The sequence below is a fragment of the Pundamilia nyererei genome, unplaced genomic scaffold (genome assembly GCF_000239375.1).
Source record: "Pundamilia nyererei isolate P.nyererei 1_Seehausen unplaced genomic scaffold, PunNye1.0 scaffold00045, whole genome shotgun sequence".
NCBI classification, from domain to species: domain Eukaryota; kingdom Metazoa; phylum Chordata; class Actinopteri; order Cichliformes; family Cichlidae; genus Pundamilia; species Pundamilia nyererei.
In genome coordinates this window covers 803,108-814,796 of record NW_005187446.1, presented here as the reverse complement: position 1 = coordinate 814,796, position 11,689 = coordinate 803,108, and the positions used below count along the sequence as shown (strand labels likewise).

General features: G+C 42.6%; 1 protein-coding gene across 5 annotated transcripts in view; it reads left to right on the top strand.

Annotated features, from left to right (window-relative positions):
* Positions 1-6,151: 6,151 nt before the first annotated feature.
* ddr1 (discoidin domain receptor tyrosine kinase 1) overlaps positions 6,152-11,689 on the top strand; it is a 53,998-nt gene continuing 48,460 nt past the window's right edge. For 4 of the 5 annotated variants that reach the window (XM_013910540.1, XM_005731863.2, XM_005731860.2 and 1 more), the window contains exon 1: positions 8,095-8,259. In XM_013910540.1, coding sequence (XP_013765994.1) covers positions 8,258-8,259 — 2 coding nt within the window. In that variant the 5' untranslated portion in view covers positions 8,095-8,257. Of the gene's footprint in view, positions 6,624-8,094; positions 8,260-11,689 lie in introns of those variants that run through there. The other variant, XM_013910539.1, reaches the window with a different exon arrangement.

The window sequence follows — 11,689 nt, the reverse complement described above, 5'->3', positions numbered from 1 at the left end:
AACAACCTTGATTCTGAAAGCAGGAAATCAACAATGAACAAATGAGATCTCTGTGGAACCTCCATTACACCATTACCAGACACCTAAGAAGAGAGCTTCGGGACATGCAACGCCCACCTTTACCCTTCGCCCGGGAACCTCCCCCTGGAGCGCACGCTAACCCCGTGACCTCCAACGCTCGCAGATCCTCTTCAGGGGCCAATCAAACACAACCTGCCGCAGGCCTGCGACACCGATACTGACTGAGCACAGATAAGACACACTAAGCAGACATCAAGGGAAAGTAGGGGTGCGTGCACACTCTCACACATCCACACACGTGTGTTCAAGCCAAACAAAGGCCTGTGGCCACGTATGCATGTGAAGAAAGGAGGTATGCTGTTGTAAAATTAACTTCCTGGAGGATTTGTTGACCCTTGTAAATTGGAGACATTTATCGGTTTTGAATATTCCCAGTGAAAAACACACTGGTGGAGATGTTTGAGAGGGTAGAATGTTTGGTATGTGGTTCAGCGCTGGTTCCCAACATACTGCAAGCTTCGCATTCTGCAACTGATCTGTGTTGTCTGAATCCTGCAGCACTGCACAGCTGTCAGACCACAACAGGGGGTGGGACAGGCTGCCCGAGTGAGTGTGTTTGTGAGTTAGTGTGTGTTCTCCCATGAAATGCCTCTGAATTGAATGCTTCCATTTCTAATTCAGATGTTTGTGTTTTTTGGAGCAAAGTGATGTCAGAGAGGTGATAAATTCAAGCTGCATATTTACAATGACGGGCAATAGATCATCTGTCACTGCTGCTGAATAGAAGCTTTGGGTGAAAATGGTAATTTTCTACTGAATGCAATCACCTTTCGTAAAAAAGTGAAGACTTTTAACTTTGAACACAGCTTTCTTTCACCTGAAAACCCTTTCTTCTGCTTGACAGACCACTGTTGTTTTGGGTAACTCATTCTTTTCCACTTTCTTTATCTTTAGCACGAAGCGCTTTCTTGTCCTTGCTGACTCATAACTGTGATACAGCTCAAACTCCTGTTCCCTTTCTTCCCCCCCCCCTCCCTCGTTCATCTCTCTCCCTTACTAAGAGAATTCCTCACAGGATCAGACCTGCTTTTTATGCTCTACTGCGTTTCACTCACAGCAAGTAGCGAAGGGGGGAAGGGGGAAAGGGGGAGGCGTTTTAGTAACAACAAACTAAAACTCTTTGGAAGAAGTGAGCATAAGTGAGGGAACGAAAAAATATATAAAAAGGAGCAGTGAAAGAAGAAGTGAGACACGAAAAGAGTCAACGAGAGGCGGCACGGGGCAGAAAGGAAATAATGCTGAAAAAGGTCATAATTTCTGCCAGGGGATTTGCAGTTGCCTGGACGACGAACAAAGCAGAGGCAGTTGGACGATGTGCACAACAGAAAGGGTTGAAAAGAAATGTGAACAGCTCTGGGGAGCGAGCTGGGAAATGCTGCACTCTTCAGCCGGGTAATATCTACAACTCGGTTAGCAAAACAACCCAGAAATACACGCAGTGATCCCTCTGTCGTCCCTTTAATTTCAGATTAAGTATACCAGCCTTTTGATTTGCTTAACTTTACTGAAAAACAAAGTCTATAAAGTGGCTGTGCTTAGAGAAACCACTGCTTAGAAGATTAGCGATATGTCTTTACAGAACTGCGAGTGGAAAGTTTCAACGTTAAACACAGAGAATGAGGAGAGTCTTAGTTTGGTTTTAGCTTTCAATTGAAAAGCGATGAGAGAATGTTAATGATATGCAGAGAGAATGAGGCCAGATGAAAGCCGGTCTAAAGTCTGAGGCAGAAGCAGAGAGGGAGGAGGTGAGGGTGAAGGGGGAAGGATGGAGGGGTAGACGGGGTGGTAAAGGTGGCACGAATGAAGCAGAGACAGGAAAGTTCAAGATTAAGCAATGTTCAGAAAGCCGAGTGAGAAATTAGAAAGTATTTACGACTGTGAGCATACACGTTAGGCTCATGTCATTTATTTGTGTCTTAATCCCTGCATCTAATCATATATACACTCACTGACCACTTCATTAGGTACACCTGCTTGTTAGTGCAACTAATCCATCAGTCAGGTGGTCAAGATGACTCGCTAAAGTTCAAACCGAGCAACAGAATGGGGAAGAAAGGCGATTTGAGTGACTTTACATGTATTATAGTTTTTTGGGGCCAGACAGGCTGGTAGTATTTCAGAACCTGATGATCTACCAGGATCTTCCCACACAAGCATCTCTAGTTTACAGAGAATTGTCTGAAAAAGAGAAAACAACCATTCAGCAGCAATTCTGTGGGCGAAAATGACTTGTTGACGCTAAAGGTCAGAGGAGAAAGGGAAGTAGCTTGTAGGAAGGCAACAGCTGGTTACAGCCAAGCTATTGCAGAAGAACATCTCTGAATACACAACAGTTTGAAGCAGAAGGGCTACAGCAGCAGAAGAAGACCACACTCTGTCCCACTCCTGTAACCTACCTACAAACAGGAAACCGAGGCGTCAAGTTGCAGAAGGTCATCAAAATTGAACAACATAGAAAAAATGAAAAACATTCTTGGCTTCCACTTTGGTTCATTTCATTTAAACATCACAATCTACAATCACTAGATCTCAGGCCAACAGAGACCCTTTGGGATGTGATGAAATAGGAAATTCACATCATGGAGCTAGAAAGAGTTCATTTTGCTCATTTGTAAAATTGGCTGTAAGTATTGTGGTTTTTTAAGCCAGGAGGGATGATGACGGTACTTCTTTTTCTTCTTCTTACTATTATTACTGGAACAAAAGCGTGGACTGTTAAATTACAAGCTAACACTAACGAGCTTGTTTATCAAGCTGTACAGACACACATACTATACCTGCTAATTATGACTAAGTACCAGGATAATAAAATAGCAGAATTTCCCCTCACCCAGACAGAAGCACGAACTTCTTTTACAGGCTGTCGGCACAATTAACTGCACAGCAAGCCATTTTATTTGTCAGATAATTGCAGCACCACTACAAATTAGCAAAGATTTAGCTTAGCAGAAGCTACCACATACAGGTAAAAGATTAAAAAGTAATCCACAGTTGCCAAGCCTCTGATCTGAACCTTTAATAACATCAAAGTGGTTAATTAATAAAATAAAACTAAAGGGAGATTATCCAGAGAGAATAAAAAACTTTTGGTACTGGGCTGTAAACATGTTCATCCTGGCTGTAGCATTCGCCATTTTAACATGAGAGTCTATCCCAGGGGTCAGCAACCTTTAACACCCAAAGAGCCATTTGGACCCGGTTTCAACGCAAAAGAAAACACTGGGAGCCGCAAATACTTTTTGACATCTAAAATGAAGATAACACTGTATATATTGTTTGTTTTTTTTACCTTTATGCTTTGTGTGAACAACTAAGGTGTGTTGCTTATGAAATCCATGAAGTGCTACAGAGAAAATTACATTTTATTTATGTAATTAACACATTTTGAACTCTTAAAGAAATATAACAAAAGGAAAGACACCCAGCTGAACTAAAATGATCCATGTAGCAAACAAAAACTGTTGTGAGCTGCCACCCTTGTATCTCCTTTGTATGGAAGCCCGTTTCCGCCACTAAAAAAAAAAAAAAAAGCTAGTATCCATAACTCGAAATTTCGAGTTATTTTCTCGAAATTTCGAGTTACATTTCTCAAAATTTCGAGTTAGCTCTGCCAATCAAAAATATACGTGAATGAGGTCGCTTTCTTGTTACCCGGAAGCATATGGCGCAGGACCGCGCACTCAAAAACGGATCCCAACAAATTAAAGTATGTTTGCTGATAGTAACACCATGTGATTCAGCTAATAACACAGGGATTTCATCATTTGTGAAGCCAGGCTGAAAACACTCAGCAATCTGTGCATTCACGACTGGATGTAATACCGGTAGCTTAGCTGTAGCATTTGTAGCTGAGGGCTTCAGCTTCCGGGTAACATGGAAATGACGTCATTCACGTAGATTACTGATTGGCAGCACTAACTCGAAATTTCGAGTTGCTTTTCTCAAAATTTTGAGTTAATATGTCGAAATTTCGAGAAAATAACTCGAAATTTCGAGAAAATAACTCGAAATTTTGAGTTATGGATCCTTTTTTTTTTTTTTAGTGGCGGAAACGGGCTTCCATACCTTTGGGCTTTTGGAGCCTTGACCTGCCTTTTAAAAAACAATTGGAAAAAAGCACTATGCTGCTAAAAAAAAAAAAGAAAAATAGATATTTGCAAAATTCTGCCTAAATATGTATTTTACCTGGTTAATGTGTGTGGAGGGGTGTGGTCTGCAGTGCCGCTGCAGAGGAGGCGGACGCACCTGAGCGGCACCCGCAATCACGCCTCTCCGCCTTAACGTCTGTGCCGTCTCTGCTGTTGTGTTGTCGTGCTGTGATGCTAGCACCTGCAGAGAGCGGCTACTGTCAGATGGGGGCAGTATCAAAAACATGTGCTAATAACTCCCAGAGAAGATTAATGTTTATTTTTTCACGCTTCTCCCATTCCTGGTCAACTCCGCTGTCACTTCCACCAGACTTGTCAACCAATCAGCATGCGACTAATGTACAGTAGAGATGCATATGAATCCAAATATTGATAGCATCGATAGCGACACTGGCATTGGCATCGGATCGATACTAGCACATAAAGTTCAATACTTGGTTTCTATTCTGTAAGTTCAAAATGGAGCCCAATAATTTTATTTATTTATTTTTATGAAAAACTATACCTCAAACATGTTCTGTGACAAATGTCTGAACCTTTTTGTGTTGACTCTCAGGTCTATTTTATTGACAGCCTATAAATATAGCCTTTTTAAGCACAAATATACCGCACTTTTTGTACATTTTTTAAAAACTTTCTCCTACTTACTGTGCAGTCTCTACAGTCTCTACACTTTGAACAACAGAAGCTGACCCAAAGTGCTTTAGAGACAGGCACATTAACATTTACAGCTCTCCTATAAACCAAGTTTCAAAATACACAAAAAGCTGAGAGGTGTGTTTTGTTGTATTAACTAATTATTGTGGAAAATAAAAAACAAAGTTGTCTTCAAAATGTGTTCAGAATTTCAAATCGATGATGATTCATCTCATAATATATAAGCTGCATTTATATGTTAAAAGTATCGGTAATGTCGTTACTTGGTACCAGATCAATATAAAAGGGTCCAATATTTACCCAGCTTCAACTGGCTGATTGAGGAACTGCTGTTTTACGCTTATTTTTTATTATTATTATTATTTTAGCTTGGAGAGATATTCTCTCTCTCTGTGTTTTGAGTATTTGAGTTTTTTTTGGGTTTTTTTACTGTATGGTATGAATCTACGCAGCCTTTACAGCTTCTTCAAGACTAAAAGCTCATTTGCAAGTTTAAACTACAAGTGCAAGGGAACATTAGACAGCAGAGAATCCATGTTCCCTTCATCTGTTTATCCAAGGTGGAGCTTGGAGTCTGTTAAATGACCTTTATTGTCTGTGCCTGCTGATTGAGCACCAGCTAAAGTTTCCCTGCTCTCACTCTTGGGCAAGTACCAGCACATACTGTAGCTGCTTTACAACCTTTGTTTCAGCCTCTCTGAGTCGGACTTGTTCAGTTTTTTGATGTTATTAAGCATAAACGGGCACACATGTGGCCCTTTTTCAGACATGAATTCACTCTTCCCTCCTGCTTTGCCTCAAGGTCCCACATCAACAAATGTCCTGATTCAAGTTCAGTGCTGTGTTTTACTGCAAACCCTTCAATCTGAGTCATTATAGCCCAGAGCCAGTAATGGTATACAGTTACACCACCAATACTCTGTAATAGAGAGGTAAATACTGAGGCAGAGTCCTGGGTCTACATTAAATGGGCCTGACCATCTGTGAAGAGGAAGAACAGATTATTTAAAGAGTTTACAAGTTTATTTTCTTTAAAACAAAATCAGTTTCATAGCAGCAGGAAAGCCTGTTCTGACAAGCAAAGGGTTAACAAGGTGAAACTGTCTTGCGTGCAGCTGTATCGTGGGTAAGCTAATATCCCCCAGATCTCTGTGTTGCTGTAACGCTGAAACTCCCACTGGCCCCGAAGACTTCACTTTGGATTTCATTTTACAGCGTCGTTGAGGCCACAGCGCCCTCCCACGGGAGGCGCTGATTGGTCGAGTTGCCTGCTGGAATATTTAATCAGACACCTTGCTCGCGGCTTTGATTGGACACAGCCGGTGCAGTTATGTAAATGAGCACCTGGTGGCGCCTGCTGGCCCGGCTGCTGAGCCCGGACTGTGGAGGAGCGGCTGAGAGAGGACGCAGAATCAGAGAAGGTCCTAGAAGCAGAGATACTTTGCGTGTTTTCCCTCCTTTATCTTATTATCCCCCCTCCATTAACCACAGGCTGAAAAATATTCCTCTCAAGTGAAAGTCAGCCTGGGGGTGTGAAATCAGCCGGTGCGCGCAGCCCGTACGGAGTATTGCGCTGTTTTCTGAGTTTTGGTGGAGGTCGTTCACTAAACTCAGCTGCTGCTCTCGGAGGTCAGTTTGGATTATTCGGTGGACGCGTGTTGTATTGAGCACAATTCTCCACAGAGTTCATCCCAAAGTTTGGACCGCTGTCACAGCACACTTCTGCCTGTCTTTTAGGTAAGTACTCCCAACCTGCTCTGCGCGTTTCTTCTCCGTGCGCTTAGCTCCATAATAAGCGGCTGTAATAATATTGCTGTGGGTATTTCCAGCTGTCTGTGTGTGTGTCTGTGCGTCTCTCACTCGCTGGCTTGGCGTCTATATGTCTCGTTGTGATCCGGGAGCGCTGCAGCTCTGGACGCTGGCCACGGACTCCTTGGAAGCGCATATGAGGTGTAACGTTGCGCCCCGGACTCTGCGCGTTTGTGTGGCAGATACATTGTGGTATTTATGCTGCCGACTGCGTAGCTGAGATATTCTGACATCGTACATCATGATCTAGACTTATTGCAACATCGTGTTTAAAAGTGGGTGCTTGGCACCGGAGAAAACGTTATTCAGAGTCCTCACTGCTTTCACGCCTTTTATATTCAGTGTGGGTTTTTCTCGTTCTCCGACCTGCGACTCATTGCCACTAACTCTCAAACAGTTACACGGGTTTGATTAAGTTGTACAGTCGTTCCTCTTTTGAAAGTCCTTGAGTGTCATTATTCAGAGTCCACCTCATTTACAACATTTAAATAAATAAATAAAAAGTTAAAGAAAAGTAATCTGAGCTGGCATGTGGAAGCTTTAAAACTGACTGCAGCGGGCGTAATGACGCACTGAGTCAAACGTGTAGCATTTAAAAGGACCTAGTGACATCCAGCTGATGGTCATCACACAGACTGTTGACCCTGTGACCTTATAGCAACACATGGGGACCCTTAGTGGGACCGACAGCTCTGGTTTCACTCACCCCTGGTCCCTGGTTCTCCAGTGGGGAGCTAATCAGTCACCAGAACCAAGTCAGAAATCAGTGTGAAGTTGCCTGGAACTCGGATCTGTGTTGATGAAGGAAACATTTCAGACTCTGGGGACGAGCTGCAGGAAAGTTTGGACTTTGAACAGGATGTACATTTTGTGTTTGCATGAAGCAGAAGAAAGGGGGCGGTGATAGCTGATCAGTCATGTGGTGTTACGAGTGATTCTCATATTGTCTGACAACAGGATGGTGCAGAATTATGTATATTTCAGCATCTTGTCTCTGTTAATTTCTGTATAACAGAGAACAAAGAGAAGGGAAAATGTGGGTTTGATTGCGTGTGTTTGTGGTGTTGTCTTGCTCCTGTGTGTTTGTGCATGCCTCTCTGGGGGCCGGTGACCTACTGGAGGAGTCAAACAATGGGCTTTAGTGGGTGTGAAGTGCAGTGAGCAGTCACCTATCTGACTGCATGAAAATGGCTGATGTGGGTAGTTTGTTGGCTAACAGACTGAGAAGGCAGTCCAGCGTAGAGGAGGTGCACCATTGTTATAAACTGCTGTGTGGGGAGGAGTGGGTGGGGGTGCTTGTGCTATAGAGATAGAAATGCAATAAAATGCCATTTTCCCTTTCTCCGTCCCTCCCTCTCTGCCTCTAAGGCAGGGGCATAAAGTGAGGAGGATCCCTGAGTGTTGATGCACATGTTTGCTGGATTTCAGTCTAGTAGGCATCTGGCCGCTGATTCTTCCACAATGTCCCGAGAGAGCCATTGACTTGGAGTAGTTCGTTTTTATCAGCTGTGCAGTTGAGCAAAGAAGACACAAGATATTTGAAATAGTTGGATGGCCCAGTTATGTGAGTATAAGTGTTCACGCACAGACTTGGAACAGCTTTTTATTGATTTGTCTTCCTCTTGGCAGGCTCGTGACAAAGCAGCATTAATTGCATAATATGATTTGTGGAGAAGTATGCACGCAGCAAAGTAATTTGTCTAACATTGTTCGAAGGAATGGCTCTTATTTGATTTGTGTCTAAGACTCTGCAACAAAAGTCTTGGAAAGGTTTTTTATGTGCAAGACAAGAAAAAAAAATGAAGAGTGGTTTTGCAGTGGTGTTGTTTTGTGATTGAAAACACGCTGCTGCGTGCCAGTGCAGGCTTTTCTGCAAACATAGAAGCACGGTGTAGTTTCTGCCATGGGAACACTGGTATGTATGGTCTGGTTGATCATTGACTCCAGTCTGTTATCCTCTATCTGGGTCATTGTTTTGGGTTAAAAGACTTCAGCAGGTGGATACAAATTTGAACCTTAAAGGAGTCGCAGCTTGAACAGTGATTGAACTGCACGTTTGGCACAGTTGCCTGGTCTGTCTCTCGCTAAAGGGGCTACTTAACAACATGAAAGGGCACAATGGCAATGAAGAACTGTCTTTTATGTGACACCTCTCACAGAGATGCATTAAACAGAAAGTCTGTCTTTGGTCATAATTGGCTCAGACAGACTGAACAGGAAGGCAAGTGGAAGAATTCATTTAAGTCCAAAGACACGACATGGTTACTTGCCTTCCCTCTCGACAATCCCCCTGTAATGGGAAATGAAACCGATTGAACGCGGGACTCCAGCGTCCAGCCTGTTTTCCCAAACCAATTTCCCTTCAAGTCTAGACAGCTGGACTTTTCAATTGCATCTGTGTATGTGTGGTCACATGCAGAGCGAGCTCAACCAGACTGTCGGACAAACAAATTAATCGTGTAATGGGCGGTGACACTTCAAAGCGGGATCTGGGCTGTTCGTGGGCTTTAGTTGTCAGCGAGTTGGTTTCCTCTTCGCGAATCTCCATCCCTGAAGTCCTACCTTTTCTCAGACTGCCCTCCCCCTCCCAGTTTCCCTCCCCACCATCCTTCGTTTGGCATCGAGCACACTTTTGATCCTCTAATTGATCATTCTGGCAATCTGTCTCTTTCCCTACATGTAACATGGAACACAGATTTTTCTTCTTCATCTTCTGTATCTCCCCATTCCCTTTGAAGCAGCACTAGACATTTTATTTATCTTCCTCCTCTGCTCATACATCTTACCCTCAGCCTCTCTCTTCTCCTATCGTCCCTGTGAGTCTCCTTATTTATCTGTTTGCTCTTTCAGTGAAGGGTGCCCTTGTTAGATAGCGGTGTTGCTTCTTGGATGCAAGTACCCTTGGGTTAAGTTTTCTTCAAAGATTCTCACAGGGTATCTTATCAAATTATCTAAGACATTTACTTGGTCCCTGATATAAGCTCGGAAAACTGCAGAAATGCCTCTGCATGACTTCCAAAATTACAGGTGGCCTATTTTTGAAGGTGATAATGTACGAGTGTGTGACAGCCTGTGGTAAAGTACAGAAATCTAGAAGCTTGAAGGTACTGCCATATCTCCCTAATATATAATTTCTCAACTCTAGTACATGTTTTATGACTTTATGAAATAATAAAAAACTCTTATTAAAAGAGAGCTTCATTTATTAGCCATTGCACTCCTATAACATTGTGAAATTTTGATGTGCAATTTAAGCAGCAGGGAATCTTTTTATACCCAAATGTGTGCTGTTTTTAGTTGAATGGACTAAAGGAAAAAAATAACCTTGAGCTAAATATTTTGGAGGATGCCTTCTCAGTGTTTATGCAATGAGTGGAAGCAAGGGACACTGCAGTCACACTGTAAAGTATACCCTACTTTTCCCTTCTTTTTGAATTTAGTGGGGACTGTATTTCTGTAATTAACATGATTTTTTTTTTTTTTTTTTAAAACTTAAGTTATTGAGGCCATAGCTGCATTAGGAGGGTGTTTACTGAGGTCACAGATCCTGGGAGCCGAGGATGGTTTTTCCATTTACTTTTATTCAGCTCAACGTCACTTTGCAACCAGGGGAGTCGCCCCCTGCTGGGCATCAGAAAGAACACAGATTTAAGGCCCTTTCAACCTTGCTTCAGTTTCAGGTGTATCGTCAGTCACAGCCTGGTATCGCCACTATTTACAATGTAATTAAACCCTCGAGAGTCTAGCTGGTGATCTGAATAAGTTTTGCCACCAGCAGCTGTTGTCACCTCATGAAGAAATGTCTCATTTTTCCTAAATCCACACCTCTGTCTATCAGTTTCCTTCACCTCGTCCAATTCGGGGTCACACTGAGACCGAGAACCATTCACACTCACAGTCACACCCAATTTAGGATCACCAGTTAACCTAACGTGCACTGTGGGAGACCGTGCACAGGCTTCGGGACAAACACCGAAGGACCCAGGCTGGTGGATTTGAATCCAGGACCTTCTTACTGTGAGGAGGACAGCACGGTGCTGTCCTCCTCACAGTGTCTTGTGGTCATTAAGAATTTATAAACTGATGATGATTAATCATGAGTACACACTGCTTTCCCTGCATAAGCTGCCTCTATAATTTCAAAGTATATGTACTGGCAATACTGGCCCTTCGTATCAGATGACACAGCACTACATTTTATACAACTTTTCTTTTGTGTAAACCTTATACTCTCCAAAAATACTCTCTCTTGTAAATGAGATTTTTAATCTCAATGAGATTTTTACCTGGATAAATAAAGGATTAATAATAATAAAAAAAAACCTTAAGACTGTGTTTAATCTGCAAAATTAGCCAAGGTCATTTGTGAATTGGATGATTAGGATGGTCTAATTAGAAGTGGACGATGGTGAATCCTGTGATTTAAAAACAACTACACACTTTGCCAACTTGTGGAAGCTGAAGTTATCGCTGCTGGAAAAGAACCTCATAAAAGATGGAAACCAACTTAAAAGCCAGTGTGCTCCCTTCTCTGCCTCTTGCTTTCTTTCTTTTTAGTTTTTTTTTTTTTTTTTCTTCTCATCACTTTTCAAATCGTCATATTGCGGTTGGTGTTTTTTAGCACCCACAGTGCCTCTTGTGGCACAAAGCGCCACTAATAATTACTAATGGCTTCTGGCAAAGTAAGTGTTTTGAAACCTTGTTGGAACATGGGAAGAAAATTGTGTTAAACATCAAAGGTTACTTTCTTTTTCAATATGTCTTCTTTGCGTATGATGAATTTGAGTTGCAATGACATCCGCGCTGAGTGGGTTGGACGTGTCTGCCGTTTCCGCCGAGGGGTTTCTAGGGTCGCATTAGCATCAGGAAACTGTTGTGTGATGTGTAATTTAGTTCTTTTGAGGCTGTTTTTCACTGCTGAGAGGGAGGAGGAGGACTGAGAGTTTGATAGAGGTATCAACCTGTGCCTGAGGCTTTTAACAGAGGTGTGTGTG